This window comes from Trachypithecus francoisi, unplaced genomic scaffold, assembly GCF_009764315.1.
Source record: "Trachypithecus francoisi isolate TF-2019V2 unplaced genomic scaffold, Tfra_2.0 Contig01461, whole genome shotgun sequence".
In the NCBI taxonomy this organism is placed as follows: domain Eukaryota; kingdom Metazoa; phylum Chordata; class Mammalia; order Primates; family Cercopithecidae; genus Trachypithecus; species Trachypithecus francoisi.
Window position 1 is genome coordinate 15,317,032 of NW_022681433.1, and position 17,148 is coordinate 15,334,179.

Genomic DNA, 17,148 nt, shown 5'->3' on the forward strand with positions numbered 1-17,148 from the left:
AGGGCTGCAGTCGTTCGGGCCAGAAGCACAGGGCGGGAAGAATGGCCCATCTCTTAGGGCTCTCTGCTTGTCACCTACGAGGTTGGTCAGAAACGTTCTCATCAAAGCAATGGCTTCTCTTTTCTTTTCTCTTTGGGACAGAAGGAGTTTCTTGACCGCCCCCTTCCCTGAAAATGCATAAACAACCACTGCTCCTGTCTCCAAGCTCAGATTCCCACCAAGATAGCCTTTTCTCTTCCCCTGTCTTTTGTAAGTCTCTTGATTTCATTCTTTGAACCTGTGATTGGAGGTTAAAGTGCACCAGGTTGGAAGGAGGAAGCTCTTAACAATAAAGGTTTGAATATTTAGCTGTGATCAGGTCGCTGCCCTCTCACGAACCTCCCCCCCTTTATCTTTTAAAATGCAAATTATGTTTCAGGGGGTTGTGCGTTGAGTGCGCGCTGCGCCTCGACGTCTCCAACCATTGGTGTCTGTGTCATTACTAATAGAGTCTTGTAAACACTCGTTAATCACGAAGGCCGCCGGCCTGGGGCTCCGCACGCCAGCCTGTGGCGGGTCTTCCCCGCCTCTGCAACCTAGTGGGAAGGAGGTGGGAGGAAAGAAGGAAGAAAGAGAGGGAGGGAGGAGGCAGGTCAGAGGGAGGGACCGCCTCGGAGGCAGAAGCGCCGCGAGGAGCCAGCGGAGCACCGCAGGCTGGGGCGCAGCCACCCGCCGCTCCTCGAGCCCCCTCGCCCCTTTCCCTTCGTGCCCCCCGGCAGCCTCCAGCGTCCGTCCGCAGGCAGCATGGTGAAGTCTGCTCCCGGGCCCTCGCCACCATGTACGTGAGCTACCTCCTGGACAAGGACGTGAGCATGTACCCTAGCTCCGTACGCCACTCTGGCGGCCTCAACCTGACGCCGCAGAACTTCGTCAGCCCCCCGCAATACCCGGACTACGGCGGTTACCACGTGGCGGCCGCGGCTGCAGCGGCGGCGAACTTGGACAGCGCGCAGTCCCCAGGGCCGTCTTGGCCGGCAGCGTACGGCGCCCCACTCCGGGAGGACTGGAATGGCTACGCGCCCGGAGGCGCCGCGGCCGCCGCCAACGCCGTGGCTCACGGCCTCAACGGGGGCTCCCCGGCCGCCACCATGGGCTACAGCAGCCCCGCTGACTACCACCCGCACCACCACGCTCATCACCACCCGCACCACCCAGCCGCCGCGCCTTCCTGCGCTTCTGGGTTGCTGCAAACGCTCAACCCCGTCCCTCCTGGGCCCGCCGCCACCGCTGCTGCCGAGCAGCTGTCCCCCGGCGGCCAGCGGCGGAACCTGTGCGAGTGGATGCGGAAGCCGACGCAGCAGTCCCTCGGCAGCCAAGGTAAGCCGAGGCTGCGCCCTGCCGGACCGCGCTTGGGAAGGCGCGGCCCGAACCACTGGCTGCTGCGCGTCCGCCCGTCCGTTACGCACAGGGGAGTCCCGGGCTGTCTGGGAGCTCCGCGCCAGGAGGGACACGGTCCGGGGACAAATTCGGGGGCCTCTGGCCCCTCGGGGCTTCTCTGACCTACTGAGCCTGGGAATGAATATTATGAGTCTCACAACACCGTGTTCAGGCGTCCTCTTTTCAATAGCTCCTCATTCGCAACCCCAGGACACCTTCGGGAAGCTCTAGGGAATGTCGGCGTGAGCACTGCTGGACGCGGGCAGAATCGCATCCTCCCCCACTTGCTGCCGCATGCATTCCTTGCCTGGCTCCTGGCCGCCGAGGAGAGAGGGAGGCTCGAACCTTCTTGGGCTAGATCTAGGCCATTTCTTTCCACTCTCTCTTTCCCCATCTGAGCCATCTAATAAGAGAACTGACCTGGAGGGGGGTGGGGGGATGTTGGGGGACGGCTAGGCTGTGCGTGGGACAGTGTTTGGCCATTCGGGCCAATTCAAGGTACAGCGAGCAGACAGACCAAGTAGAGCTGCTGTCGCTCGGAAGAAGGTGCTGGTCCCAGCTGCTAAGGCGACAGGGGCGCGCCCCGTCTCTGAACCTCTGACCTGTGAAGGGGTCATTTCAAGCAAAAGCTGGAGGGCTAGGGGCAAGAAACCGAGGGGCAGTCTTCTGCGGAGAGAGCAGGGAGACGGGGAGGAAACCCTGGTGGGAATTAAGCCGCCGCTCCAGGTAGGGGTCATTTCTCTCACAGCTTCCTTGAAAGGGTGTCAGGGATGTCTGTGAGTGTGTGTGCATCTGAAAAAGATCCTAGGTTTGCCGGACTGTGGGGCTCATTGACTCCAGGTCTGCCCCTTCTGGTGTTCGAGTGTGCCTAGAGGTGTCAAGGAAGTGCGGTGGGGAGAGTCCTAGTTGAGGACCCCCTTTATTTCATGGAGTCTTTCCACCGTCCTCAGCGCTTCCGCTTTTCTTGCTTCGCTCCTTGCTGCCCCAATTGGGCAGGCACGCTGGTTATGGGCACTTTGCAGAAGTGTATAGCCAATTACAGCTAGTATAAATCAAAGCGCCCTTTGGGGGTGCCTCTGGGCATTGGTTTCTGCGTCACTGTGCACATGCTAGGGAGAGTCCTGGTGGGAATGCGGCCGTCCGGGGAGAAGGCCACAGATCAGCTTCGGGTGGGCTGCAGAGCTTTGGTTTGGTCCCTTCTCCAAGAGGAGGCGCCTTCCTCCTGGCAGGGGCTCCCAGATCCCGGCTCCCAAAGACCCACTTTCTACAGCACATGTCTGGGGAGCGGTGGCGGAGGTCGCGCATGCCCTAAGGAAGACCTCTGCGTGTCCCGGGAGAGTGGCCGCGGGGTGAGGGCCGGGAAGGGGGCGGGAGGGAAGTCGCCAGAGCCCAGGCCGCGAGGTCAGCAGATGTGAAGTCCCGCGCGGAGGTGGCAAGGCCGCAGTCGGCGCCGGGTGCCCTTGTGATGTTAATGTGGGGTGGCCGCAGCCCGCCGGCCGGAGCCAGGCTCCTCTGCGGAGCGTCATCTGTCAAAGGGTGGATGGGGGGACGCGGCCCGGCCTGCTTTGATATACACCTTCCCAGCCCTGCCATTGTCTCTTTTAGGGCCCGGAAAGAGGGTGGTGACTTTCGCAGTCAATAATGAATTCTGACAAGTCCCTCTTATCCCACCCCTCCACAGCCCCGCTCCTAGGTTCCCAGGGGGTGTGGGGCGCGGGCTGAAGAGCGCACAGGGTCTGCTCATCGCGTTACCCGGTCCGTCCGGGACACTGAAGGGGCAGCACCCGAGCAAGGGTCGCTCCGAGGTACTTCCAGGCGAGTCTCCCTCCTGGGGTGTTCGGCTGAGGGAACTGCCCTGAGCCCCAGCTCCGGGGGTGTCCTCTGTGGCTCCAGTCAGACTCCGGTGCCAACCTCGCCTGATGCTATCTGCGTGACCTGGTCTGATTCTCCATTTCCTCATCTGTAAAAAGGGGCGAGTACCAATGGCAGCCTGGAGTGGGTTTGAGGCGGTCACGCGTGTCCGAGCGTCCACCGCCTAGAAAGTCGCGTTAGTTCCCTTTACTTTCTTTACTTTCATGGCAGGCGCAGGGTCGGGCCATTCAAATGCGCCTGCAGGGCCGTGTTTATGTTAATACGCCTGGTGGGGAGGGGGATGAAAGCCGGGGCCGCCATTTGCTCAGTAGTGGTAATTCAAACAGAATGTGGTTGTTATTAAGGCATTGAAAGGGCTTTTCTTTGATAAGATCGCCTTGTCCTGCATTGTTTGCGGCTGTGTTCCCCTTTCAGCGGCTCGGGGGAGCTCCCTCTGATCAGGCCTGTATCTTCCCAGGACGCTTTTGTTGTGGTTTGCAAAGGGTTTTACCTGAACAAAGTCAGCCTGCGGGACATTAAACACCTCCAGGCAACTCCCAGGCCCTTCAGATCTTTCTGTGGGACTGGGCACTGGGAGATTGAACCTGTTCAGCTGCAAGAAGACCCAAAAGTGGGACGGAGCCAGAGAGAACAGCTTCTGGCCAGGGCTCTGCCAAGGGCTGAGCCAAGACAGACCTGGTGGAGATGCCAGGCTCGGGCCTGCTCCAACATTGTGGACACTATTTGTCAAGGTCCTTCAGTAAAACAATCAATCTAAGATTTAATATGTTGACTCAATCCAATGAGCGTAGATCACTGGTCAGGATGACTCTGGCCGAGTTTGCAGCAGGAATAAATGGAGGGTCAAAAAAGAAAAAGTACCAAACACCAAACCTGGTTTGGGCAGGTATAAAGTGTCCCTAGCCGGAGGGGTGTTCTGCCTGTTCCCTCCGCCAGAGCCCAGCTCAGAATTCCACCAGATGGGCCTGGTGTGTCTGGGGGATGATTCTGGCGACTTGTCAGCTCCTGTACCCTGCTTTCCACTTGTAGTAAAGCAAAGTAGTAACCCCTACACCTCCTCTACAACATGTGCCCACAAGGACAGCTGTTTTACGGGTGGGCTTCCATCTCTGTTAGACCTGGAAATCTAGATGTTTCCAGGATCCTGGCCACTTCACCCTGCCCCCTTTCCGTTGGTGTCAAATATGTGTCAGTACTGTATTTGGTTTACTGAAAGGGTGGTTATCTTCTGTGTGAATTAGGTTTCCACTTTTCTTAATTTTTAAAAACCACTTAATGCCAAGGTTAGTTTAGTTGCCTCCACTAGCCTCACACCCTCCCCCCACAGGACCCTCTGGGGGGTCTTGTCAGACTTGGCAGGAACCAGCCAAACCCGGGCCCCCCGGGGTGGTGGAGGAAGAGAAATGTCCCTGGGTTAGGGAGGTTTGTCATTACCCATGACTGATGGGCTGCCTTGCAGTTCTCAGCCCTCACTTCTCCTTCCTCCACAGTGAAAACCAGGACGAAAGACAAATACCGAGTGGTGTACACGGACCACCAGCGGCTGGAGCTGGAGAAGGAGTTTCACTACAGCCGCTACATCACCATCCGGAGGAAAGCCGAGCTGGCTGCCACGCTGGGGCTCTCTGAGAGGCAGGTGGGGACCACCTAGCTCCCTCCAGGTGGGCCACTGCCTGGGAGAGGACCACGAGAGTTAGAAAATCTGGCTGCAGGGGCCATCTAAATCTGTGGAGAGACCGAAGCAGGAGGATGCAAGCATTCGTCTTTGGAGCACTTTTTTTTTTAAATAGAGATGGAGTCTTGCTTTGTGGTCCAGACTGGAGTGTAGTGGTACAATCATAGCTGACTGTAGCCCTGACTTCCTGAGCTGAAGGGATCCTCCTGCCTCAGTCACCTGAGTAGCTTGGACTATAGGCTCGAGCCACCATGACTGGCTAAAGTTTAAATTTTTTGCAGAGATGATCTCACTGTCTTACCCGGGTTGGTCTCAAACTCCAAGTGATCCTCCTGTCTTGACCTCCTAAAGCACTGAGATTACAAGTGTGAACCACCATGCCTGGCCTAGAGTACTTTTTCCCCCCCAAGATGTAGTTTTGCTCTTGTTGCCCAGGCTGAAGTACAATGGCGTGATCTCGGCTCACTGCAACCTCTGTCTCCCGGGTTCAAGCAATTCTCCTGCCTCAGCCTCCCAAGTAGCTGGGATTACAGGCGTGCACCACCACACCTGGTTAATTTTGTATTTTTAGTAGAGATGGGGTTTCTCCATGTTGGTCAGGCTGGTCTCCAACTCCCGGCCTCAGGTGATCCACCTGCCTTGGCCTCCCAAAGTGCTGAGATTACAGGTGTGAGCCACTGTGCCTGGCCCTGGAGTACTTTTTTAAAGGCCCCCTTCTACCTTTAGTCCTCTTTTTTTGATGTTGTTGATTTTTTTCTCTCTCTCTTTTGAGGGATATAGGAAGTGTGAAAAAAAGCCAGGGGTATTAGTTTAATCCAGAATTCCATTTGGGTCTATAAAGACATATTAAAGACCTATTCTCTTTGTTTCTAGCACTGTACCTAAGAAAATAAACTAAATAAAATACTCAGTCTCTCATAAAAACTAGAGGGACAAGACTTGGTTCATGAACACTTTATTTATATCATCTAGAAAAACAGGCCAACTTCACAGCCAGGAAGCCACACAATTAAATCTCATTTTCAGCTCTAAGGTGAGGAAAATTACATTTTAGTTTAGCCTTGAGGGGTCAAAGGTTGCCATTTGAAGTACACCACCCAGCACTGGCCTCCCTTTGCTGTGTAGAAAGGGCCTTGCAGTTTCTGTTTTCCTTGGTTCTGAGACTTTAAACTTTTCCAGTAAATGTGTAGATAAAAGTTGCTTTGAAAACAAACCCAGGGAGCAAGGAGGGAGGAAGACTCTTCCCCATGAGGCTGAATTGGGCCTGAGAACGGATCCAGGGCTGAGCTGTTACGGGGACACCCAAGGAAAGCTTCTAGAAGGACTTGGAGTTCTGTAGTTGGAGCGGAAGATGTTGATGATACTGCTGGGTACTATTCCTTTTTTCCCTGGCATCTTCACCACCATGTGCTTTTCTCCACCTTTCCATTTCTAGGTTAAAATTTGGTTTCAGAACCGCAGAGCGAAGGAAAGGAAAATCAACAAGAAGAAGTTGCAGCAGCAACAGCAGCAGCAGCCGCCGCAGCCACCTCCGCTGCCACCACAGCCTCCCCAGCCTCAGCCAGGTCCTCTGAGAAGTGTCCAGGAGCCCTTGAGTCCGGTGTCTTCCCTGCAAGCCTCAGTGCCTGGCTCTGTTCCAGGGGTTCTGGGGCCAACTGGGGGGGTGCTAAACCCCACAGTCACCCAGTGACCCACAGGGGTCTGCAGCAGCAGAGCAATTCCAGGCTGAGCCATGAGGAGCGTGGACTCCGCAAGACTCCTCAGGAGAGACCCCTCCCCTCCCACCCACAGCTGTAGACCTACACGCCTGGCTCTCAGAGGAAAAATGGGAGCCGGGAGTAAGACAAGTGGGATTTGGGGCCTCAAGAAATATACTCTCCCAGATTTTTACTTTTTCCCATCCGGCTCTGCCACTGAGGAGACAGAGAGCTGCCACTGGGCTTCATTCGGTACTGGCAGAAGCATTGCCTGGACTGACCACACCAACGAGGCCTTCAGCCTCCTCCCCAGCTCTTCTCTTCCTAGAGCTGCAGGCTGCACCTCTGGCTAGAGCTGAGGGGAGAGAGGGACTTAGGGGAACAGCAAGTTTGAGGCCAAGATGGCTGCTGCCCCTGCCCATGGCCCTGGGAGGTCCAGCTGGGCCTCCTGCCTCCGGGCAGGCAAGGTTTACACTGCAGAAGCCAAAAAGGCAGCTAAGATAGAAAGCTGGACTGACCAAAGACTGCAGAACCCCCAGGTGGCCTGCGTCTTTTTTCTCTTCCCTTCCCAGACCAGGAAAGGCTTGGCTGGTGTATGCACAGGGTGTGGTATGAGGGGTGGTTATTGGACTCCAGGCCTGACCAGGGGGCCCAAACAGGGACTTGTTTAGAGAGCCTGTCACCAGAGCTTCTCTGGGCTGAATGTATGTCAGTGCTATAAATGCCAGAGCCAGCCTGGACTTCCTGTCATTTTCACAATCTTGGGGCTGATGAAGAAGGGGGTTGGGGGGTTTGTGTTGTTGTTGCTGCTGTTTGGGTTGTTGGTCTGTGTAACATCCAAGCCAGAGTTTTCAAGGCCTTCTGGATCCAGGGGGGAAGAAGTGATATGGTGAAGGGAAGTGGGGAGTATTTGAACACAGTTGAATTTTTTCTAAAAAGAAAAAGAGATAAACGAGCTTTCCAGATTTCAGATTCTGTATTTATCTTCAGATTTTGTCTGCAACTATTTTTTAAAGAAATGAAATATCTTCTCTGCTTGCAAGCTGATTTGGAAAATTCGGAGAGGGAGTGGAGATTATCTAGACAGGCTCGTTTTATCCCAGACCATCAGCAGCCTGAAAGAGCAGGTTCTGAGACCTTCCCTGCCCCCAAGCCTGAGCCCAGCCTTGGAATGCGTGGCTCTCCTGGGGGTGCCTTTGGGCAAAATGCACATCTGAATGGCCAGCTGCTTCCCAGCAGCCAGAAATTATAGGGGGTGGGGGTGAGAGGGCCCCTCGTAGCATCTCACCAAATCCACATGGAGGATTTTTTGCAAACCGCAGGCAGTTCCCTTCTGTAGCGACTCCCTCCTAAGGACACCCCACAACCCAGCTAGTTAAACGTGAGCATTAAATTTTTAAAAAAATTTCCCCTACTTTCCCAAGACAGCACTTCCATGAATTTAGTCTTCTGTAAATCACTGGGCATTTCTGTGAGCCCTTTCTACCTCCACTTTCTTCTGTCCTCGCAAGTTTCCTTATCCCGGACCGCGCCCCACTTCCCACCCAATCACCCCACAAACAAGATTTCAAGACCCAATAGAAAATGAGCTTTTTAGTGACAGTTGCTTGTTATCTAGCCGATCCACTGGGGACCGGGTTGCAGTCTTTGAGATTTTTGATCCTGGAGGCCACCGAGCTGACCGTTCCGGGCAGGACCTGGGCGAGGGGCGCTTAGCCCTTCGTTTCGATCTTCCCACCAACATCCGAGAGCCTAATCAGCGCACCCACGGAGGCGCCTTAAAGGCAATTGGGGAGGATGAGCAGAGCCGGGAGACAGCAAGAGGTACAGACCCTCTGCAGCACCTCTCCAATTCCGCGGCCCTTCCGGGTGGCGTATACAGCTCCAGGACTGGGAAACCGACTCCGGTGGCCCGGCCTGCGGGCGCCTGGCTTCGAAACCAGACGCAGGAGTGTGGGGCGCGGGGTTGGGGGGTGCCGGGCAGAGGAGGAAGTCTTGTCCGGGTCCGCTGGGCGAGGGGTCCCGGGTCAGGGCCAGTCTGAGCCCCGGTGCCCCGCAGGTCTCCCCGCGCCCCGGCCGCGCCCACACGCCCGCCCCCTAGCCGCTGTGGTTGCTATGCGTTGCCGTGAAACGCCTGTCAATAAACCCTGTTTGGACAGTGGAGCAAGAGCACATGGGTTGTTTGCTTAGTGGTTAGAGGTTCAAAAGTCGACATTGTCCCGCTGCAAGCGATTACAAGTTCTTCCCCTTCCCGGGGCTAGGTCCCCTTGCACGCGGGTACGGGGCCAGGGAAAGGAGCTCTGCTGCTCTCTGACATGCAAGCACCCGGCTCGCTGCTGCGAGCGCCTGGCAAGCCTCCCGGGCCACGGAAAAAGGCGCAAAACCAGGACCCTCTCCGGCAAGTGAGGCCACCACGCTTCTAACGCCAACTGTGTCACTCCCGGAGCAATACCGACGGAACGAGGGATGTGGCACGAGTGGGGAGCGCAGCTCGAGGAGTTTAGGGAGGCCTGCACAGGGGCGCCTGAGGTTATTTGAGACCAGATGACCTCGCGGCTCCTGGAGCCTCCAGCGCAGAACTGGGGGTGGAGGCCTCCGAATCCCACGCCTCCACCGCGTCCAGTAGTCGGCTCAGGCGCCAGAGGGCGCGCGCGCTCTGGGAAGAGATGGGGCTTGGGTTCGCGGACTCGGAAAGGTTCCAGTTTTCACCCAGTTGGGAGGTGCAAGCGCCTCTCCCGACTCCGGCTGAGCCCAAACCCGGGCGCTGCAAGATTTTTCTACGTTGGCCGTAGGCCTGTTGAAACTAAGTTCAAACTAAGTCAGGCAGGGGAGATTCTTGGATTTGTTGAATGTTTAAGAAAAACAAAATTGGCAGAGAGGGACTATACCTTTCTAAAAGGGTCATTTTGCACAAGATGTTTTCTTCCTAAAATTACAGTAATGTGGACACAGTATTAATATATGGTAAGACTGGAAATTTAGGATAAATATGGGAATAAAACCTATCAGTATTGTGGAACTGAGGTCAAAAAAAATTATCTATCGGCCGGGCGCGGTGGCTCACGCCTGTAATCTCAGCACTTTGAGAGGCAGAGGCGGGTGAATCACTTGAGGTCAGGAGTTCGAAAGCAGCCTGGCCAACATGGCGAAAACCCGTCTCTGCTAAAAATACAAAAATTAGCCAGGCATCGTGGCGCGCTCCGGTTATCCCAGCTACTCAGGATGCTGAGGCAGGAGAATTACTTGAACCCGGGAGTCTTGGAGGTTGCAGTGAGCCAAGATCCGAGCCACTGCACTCCAGCCTGGGCGACAGAGAGAGACTCCGCCTCAAAAACAAACAAACAAAAAAGTATTTATGGAGAATGAACAGCCTGAGTCTCCGCCCCACCCGAACCCCGCCGTGAACAATTCGTAGCTTTGTCACATTCGTCCAATAAAGTTAACACGATGGACTGCTAATGAAAGCAACGAATATTTCATTGCAATGTTTCACTTCTTTCTAATAATATGCAGAAAGGGGTCTACATCAGTGAAGAAAACTGATATTAAATAACAATCTAAATATGCACATAGCAATATTCTTGCTGTTGTTATTCGCAACTACTCAGGAAAAAAAAAAAAAGAAGCAACAAATAGAAATGAAAGAAGTCTCAGCCACAGAATGGCAAGGAAAGTTATTTTATTTACTTATTTATTTATTTATTTAGTTAGTTATTTTCTGAGATGGAGTTTCCCTCAGTCGCCCAAGCTGGAGTGCAGTGGAGTGATCTCAGCTCAGTGACCTCCACCTCCTGGATTCAAGAGTCTCCTGCCTCAGCTCCAGACACATGCCACCATGCCCGGCTAATTTTTGGTCAAAAAGTTATATATATATTTTAGGGCCACTCTTTGCACCTCGTTTTAGAGACAGGTTGCTATTTACCAGCTTACTGACCTTAGGAAGGCCCCAACCTCTGAGCTACCACTTCCTTATCTGTAACCTGGGGATTCAATGAGGTAATTAATGTAAGCCAGGGTAGCATTCTACGCTTATGACTAGACCCCAGTCACAATATGAGCTGCTTCTTGTACTGTATTCTGCAAAGTGCTGGAGAATCCTTACAAATAGCTTTTGAGCAAGATAATTTCTCAAATTATGATAGAATAACCCTTTCCCAGAATTTTTTTCTAATGCATTTAGCTTTGCTTACTTTGTCAAAGTTGCTTGCTTGAAGTATGTTGTTTCTTGATTGCCACTTCCTAAGTATCTGCATAAAATCTTGAGTGGCAAGGCACGAAGCAGCATTCCAGATGTGGTGACAAGTTGCTGGTCTGTATAGCTTACTTGCCCTTTTATTTACTAGAAGACATGTTCCCAACTAGAACATCTAGTTTCTAGCTGTACTTAGGAGAATCAAGATTAGTTGAGGACGTAGTTGAGAACCTTCTTGTCAGTACACTTTTTTTTTTTTTTTTTTTTTTGAGACGAAATTTCGCTCTTGTTGCCCAGGCTGGAGCGCAATGGCTCAATCTCGGCTCATTGCAACCTCTGCCTCCCAGGTTCAAGCGATTCTCCTGCCTCAGTCTTCTGAGTAGCTGGGATTACAGGCGACTGCCACCATGCCCAGCTAATATATATTTGTGTATTTAGTAGAGACGGAGTTTCACCATGTTAACCAGGCTGGTCTTGAACTTCTGACCTCAGGTGATCCGCCCACCTCGGCCTCCCAAAGTTCTGGGATTACAGGTAGGAGCCACTGCACCTGGCCATCTGCACACTCTTAACCCAAAAGGAGCAGACAGGCAGATACTCTAACTAGATGGCATTAAAAGTTTCTTTATTTTGAGACAATTTCTACCCCAACACCTCAATATTAATTAAGTGCTCTTCAGGAACCACCCCAGGAGGGTGGTTTAAACCTTAGAGGTTTAAATTCTCTAAGGCTGATTCATCCTTAGATGTTGTTTTAAGAAAAGTGTTTTACTCTTATCTCCAGAATTCTCCCTTACAGTAAAATTACAGCAGCGGATTTTGCATTAAATTGGTTTTGTTTCAGAGTATAGCAAAAACATTCATATCTGAGTAACGTAGATTAATTAGTAAATATTTAAAATAAGCATTTAATTTATCTTCTTAATCACACTTAGACGGCACAAATTTTCAACCCCACAACTCCTACAGTCAATTTTCCTTTGCCTTTTTCCTTTTGCCTCCTGCTCTTCTTGGAGTGGGTGTACTATGATTTTAACAAACCAAGCAGGTTTTAGAGATGGCTGTGGGGCTAGCTGTGTGATACTGGGCCAAAAGAATCACCTACTGTCTTCTTTCTTTAGCTACAAATCAGAGGAATACATACATATAAATAAAGATAGAGATATTTTATACATATTTATACATATATAAACATATATATATATAAAATATCATGACTTTCTAGAAGGTTATGGCATTAGATTTAGAAAAAAAAAAAAAAACCTCTCAAATTCCAAATAAAGAAAGTAGACTCTGTGAGTTCCAGAGATTATACCAACATTTACCTTGACATTCTTCTTGGAGGAATCAGTCCAGAAAAGGTGGGGGCAGCACTTAGGTGACCTTTTGGCTCCCGCATCTCTAGTGCCCAAACAGTACATTTGTTTTAACAACAGCTTTTCCCAATTGGAATTTGTCATTAACCACAGCAGATATAGATAATATCAACCAGGTTGCCAGAACTCCAAAGTTAAATGACCAGTAAAGCAGGATCCTGGTGATTCTGTTCTAGAGATCTAATCCATAAACCACAACACAACCACTTTTGATCCATGAAAAAGACTTCCCTGAGATGAAATGATTGCCAAACCATCCCTTCACACGCACAATTACTTAAAAATAATATTTATATCATGTACTGGGTTTATGTGTCCAATATTTTATTGGTAAGTGAAAACCCCAGGCAGTTCACGCACTTTCATATTTGAGTTTTAACTTCAAAACTAAAAAGGAATTTTTTCCTAATTGCTCATGTGTTATCTCAGAACTTTCAGGATTAACAGTCTGCTATCATCACACTTAGTATCTGTAGTATGATGATAATAGGTTTTATGCAAGTGGTAGTTGATAAGTTCCTCTCCAACCTCAGGGAAGCAAACAAGGAATAACAATGCAGAGCTAAAGTCATTGTAGTACAGACTTATGATGGCTTGTTATGTGGCACTTAAATAATTTTAACTTATTGATAATTAGTAGAGTCAAGAACAAAGATTATATACCTAAACCACAGATTAGGAGTTGTTAAAAATGACCAGTGCAGGTTCTGTTTTCCTACTCACGAAATACACTGCGGGTATTTTTCTTTCATTCTGTGTAGCTAATATTTAAAAAACAACAGCTACCGCAAAACTTAACAGAACTAGATTCTGTTTTCAGACTTCACTTCCCCTGGCCCTCTCTTTTCTTTTATTCTTGTTTTTTTTGTTTGTTTGTTTGTTTGTTTTTTGAGACGGAGTCTCACTCTGTTGCCAGGCTGGAGCACAATGGTGTGATCTTGGCTCACTGCAATCTCTGCCTCCAAGGTTCAAGTGATTCTCTTGGCTTAGCCTCCCCAGTAGCTGGGATTACAGGCACGCGCCACCATACACAGCTAATTTTTGTATTTTTAATAGAGTCAGGGTTTCACCATATTGGCCAGGCTGGTCTTGAACTCCTGACCTTGTGATCCGCCTGCCTCGGCCTCCCAAAGTGCTGAGATTACAGGTGTGAGCCAAGGCGCCCTGCCGGCCCTCTATTTTGTAGACAGAAGCAACTCAGGTCATGACTGGGGTCTAGTCATAAGCGTACAATGCTACATTGGCTTACATTACCTCACTGGATCCCCAGGTTACAGATGAGGAAGTGGCAGCTCAGAGGTTGGGGTCTTCCCAAGGTCAGTAAGCTGATAAACAGCAACCTATCTCTAAAATGAGGTGCAAAGAGTGGCCCTAAAAAACATATAACGTTTCTTGCCATTCTGTGGCTGAGATCTCTTTTATTTCTACTCGTTGCCGCTTTTTTTTGTCTCAGTGGTTGTGAATAATAACAGCAAGAATATTGCTATGTGCATATTTCTTATTATGTGCATTGCCAGAAACAAACAGAAAAAAGACATAAGTAAGTCAGAACCAGAGATCACTGTCTAGTAACAACATAGAAATGTAGAAGAGTGCAGGAAGAACAAAAAGAAAGACTGCTTGTCCGGACTCCACAGATAAAAAATTAAAACATTATTTTTCCCTTGGACCACTTTATTAAAAATAATGCATATTTTAGAAATCCAGATTCTTGTATTTTCATTCATTCCTATTATTTTCATCATATCTATGAATTTTACATAAACATCTTTACACTTTCAGATCGCTGTTAGTGATATATCGTTATACACATAGCACATTAGACAATGCTTCAGATTCTGGTAGCTGGAAGAGGACAGTTTGACAGTTCTTGGGGGTGATCACAAGTCTACAGAAAACCAACAATTGACATTTATTTATCATGTCTACAGAGAAATGAGAGTCTTGACATGTATTGATACACCCAGTGTTATGATTGGTTCTCTTGGGTGGATATTTGTCCGGAATGGGAAACTAAAAAGCGATTCATCAAACGATCATGCCATGTGAAGCTGTTCAGTGGGTAAGTTTCTAGGAGGGCTTGGTATTACTGAGTAAAGCCGGGTGCTCCTTTTGCAAATCTGTAGTCAGACAAAATAGACAAGAAGCAAGCTCCTCACCCTAACTTTCAGTGTATTCCCACCTGCCCCGCCCCGCCACACTTCTACCTCAGAGAAACTAGTGTCTAGATTTGAGTCTTTGAATGTCTCAGAAAAATGGATGAAACTTGTTCTTTGTTCATGCCCAAATGGGCCCGTTGTCTACAACAATACACTTTGGGGAAGTTCTGGGCCTGGTATTCAGGCATCTCCGCGGATCTACCCCAACCATTAGAGCAGACAGAGCTCAGGTAGCGGCGATCCGCCCCTACCCCTGCGGCCTACGCGGACCAGTCGCGTCCACTCCCGGCCGCCGCGGGGCCCGGGCTCCTTGACCCTCCCCCAAGGCCACTCGGAGCGCAGCTTCCCTGAGCCCAGTGCCTCCCCGTGCCCCCAGCGGGCGCCCGGGGGCTCGTGTCCCGCTGCTGTTGCCCAAGGCGGCCGGTCTCGGCCGGCTGCCAGTCCTTGCTGGGTCTCCGCGGAAGCCTGGGGCTCCCTGGAGAGATTCGCGGCGTCTCCCGAGGGGTGGCGCACGGTAGGGGCAGGCGAGGTCCCGGCGCCGCGGCCTCCTGCCGGGTGGGAAGCTCTGGAGCGCCTCTCCGCCGCCGCCCGTCGCCCCGGAAGTCGCGCCCTGAGATTCCGGGCAGTTTATTTTTCCTCTTTCGAATGGTGTAGTGTCCGCGCTTGTTTTTGTCCTTATACCTGAAGACGCCGTGCTTTTCAAAAGGCGCGCGTAACTACGGCGCGGAGGTGAGGGGAACCTGGGCCGCGAGCGCCAAAGCCACCTGGCGAAGCAGGCCCGGAGCACTGGCCGTCGACCTGTCGTAGCTGGACGACCTGGGCCGGCGATGGTGGTACCAGCCTCGAGGGATTTGATTTTCGGACCGCGCAAAGGGAGCTCTGGTAGGTTCCGCCCCTCAAAGGGGCCGCCGCCCGCGGCCTCCGGCGTCTGGCCTGTCTCGCCTGCGCGAGGTTCCCGGCAGGGGGCGCTGCTGCTCCAGCTGAGCGGGCGAAGCAGCCGGGACCCCGCGGCCTCTGTCCCCAGCCCTGCGGCCGATCTGAGAGCTGGGAGTCGGGGCGGGCAGCGGGAGGCTGAGCAGGAGCAGCCGGAGCCGCCGCAGGAGGGGCTGAGGGGTGCCCCGCGGCCCTTCTCGGCCGCCTTGGTGGCTTTACCGGCCTCCCGGCCAAGGGCGGGGGGCTGCGGTGGGGTCTCCCGGGGAGTCGCCTCGCACAACAGGCGCGAGCGAATCTACTCCTTTCCACTCTCGCGGAGGCGCTGTGGCTCTTAAAACCTCAGCTCCTTCTCTTCGCAGCACCAGAAGGCGCGGCCTGCCACCTGGGCAAAGGCAGTCTCCCCCAGAGCCCGGTTGCGCCCCAAAGCCGGGTTCCATCTCATCTCCGACAAAGACACTTCCTGATTTGCCCCTCACCAGACTCCAGCAACTTTCCGGGTCCCCAGGAACCTGATTGCGCCTCTGGGCTTCCATGATTAGAGGCGGCTGGAGCGCTGCTCCCCAACCTGGGCCCACTTTAGGGTGTGTGGGGCAGGGAGGAGGGTGGGATCACTCTTAATCTCGTGTCACAGCTAAATAATTTACTCAGTGTCTTCTCATCCTGCCAGTTCCCTTCCCTGTTCCACTGCCCTTGACTTCCAGCTTTGTGAAACCCCGGGGAAAGAAAGGCCAAGTCTTAATAAAAGTTAATATTAATAGAGGCCCCATGCTCCGGGCTTCTCCAACACCTCATCTTCTCCTCTCACCTCCACCCCCTCCACTCAAGCCCCGTTTCTCGGGGAATTCTTTCAAAACTGGAGATGAGACTGTACTTTGGGGTACATTCAGGAAAGAAGGACGCTTGGGCCACATTGTGTCTAAACCACATCCTCCTCCAGTTCCCATCAGCGCGGAGGGTGGCAAAGGTCGAGCGTGCACACAGTAGCTGCCCCACAGAAGCCGCGCTGGTTCCAAAGCAGTCCAGAGATAAGGGCGGGGGCCAGCCGGCAGGTTCTGCAGGAGAAATACCTGCTGGAAAGAACAGGCCCAGCGACTGCTGAGAGGCGAGGAGCAAAATTTACCAGTGTTCAACAGATACTTTTAAAAAGGCAACAAACCAATACTGTACAAAGAATACGTAACAGTATCAAGCTCACTGTTCCCTGATGTGTGTGCGGATTCGAGCCTACTGACTTTCCCATAGTAAAGGCTAGTTTGGTTTGAGCTAAGGGCTTGCACAAACAATTCCTTCCAAGAAGGTTAAACAATGCAGAAACGTGAAAAGAAAAAAGTAACTTCTCCTCCATCCTTTCAATTCCATCCCTCTGTTAACAATGTTAACACTCTGTTGGACGTCATTTCGAGAATTTTTCTGTGCTTACACAAATATGTATTACATATAATCTTGTTCTTTCTTTTCTGTCCTTAAAAAAAAAAAAACAACAAAAATGAAGTCACACTTTACTTTGTGACTTGCTTTTATCATTTAATAATATATCATGGGCATTTCCCCAGGTCATTACACATAAATCACATCAATTTTTAAAATGTCCATTGCATTACGTAAACAAAGATATAATAGAATTTTATCGATTCAATCATTTCTTTTGAATATTTACTATGTTCTAGGTGCTGGGAAAACAGCAGTAATCGTCGCCGTTAAAAATCCCTATTCTTGGGGAACTTAATTCTAGTGGGAAAAAATTTAAAATCAATGTATTTAACAATTTCCTTACAGATGAACATTTAAGTTGTTGTCAGTGTTTTGTTATTACAAACCATATAAAGGT

General features: G+C 51.3%; 1 protein-coding gene across 2 annotated transcripts; it reads left to right on the plus strand.

The window, feature by feature from the left end:
• Window positions 1–442: 442 nt before the first annotated feature.
• On the plus strand, window positions 443–8,823 carry CDX2 (caudal type homeobox 2). Of its 2 annotated transcripts, none has more exons than XM_033236532.1 (3): window positions 443–1,356; window positions 4,779–4,920; window positions 6,399–6,537. In XM_033236532.1, exons 1-3 carry the CDS (start codon window positions 816–818, stop codon window positions 6,535–6,537), a joined length of 822 nt encoding a protein of 273 aa, XP_033092423.1. In that variant the 5' UTR covers window positions 443–815. The 2 variants fall into 2 exon arrangements, with proteins under 2 accessions (XP_033092423.1, XP_033092421.1); XM_033236530.1 differs by having other exon boundaries at window positions 460–1,356; window positions 4,779–4,924; window positions 6,399–8,823.
• Window positions 8,824–17,148: the final 8,325 nt, after the last annotated feature.

What these genes read in the sequence shown, in the direction of transcription:
- CDX2 (XM_033236530.1), top strand. Translation starts at nt 816, where the DNA reads ATGTACGTGAGCTACCTCCTGGACAAGGACGTGAGCATGTACCCTAGC. An exon ending in GCAGTCCCTCGGCAGCCAAG is followed by an intron (nt 1,357 to 4,778) that starts GTAAGCCGAGGC and finishes CTTCCTCCACAG; the next exon opens with TGAAAACCAGGACGAAAGAC. An exon ending in TGGGGCTCTCTGAGAGGCAG is followed by an intron (nt 4,925 to 6,398) that starts GTGGGGACCACC and finishes TTCCATTTCTAG; the next exon opens with GTTAAAATTTGGTTTCAGAA.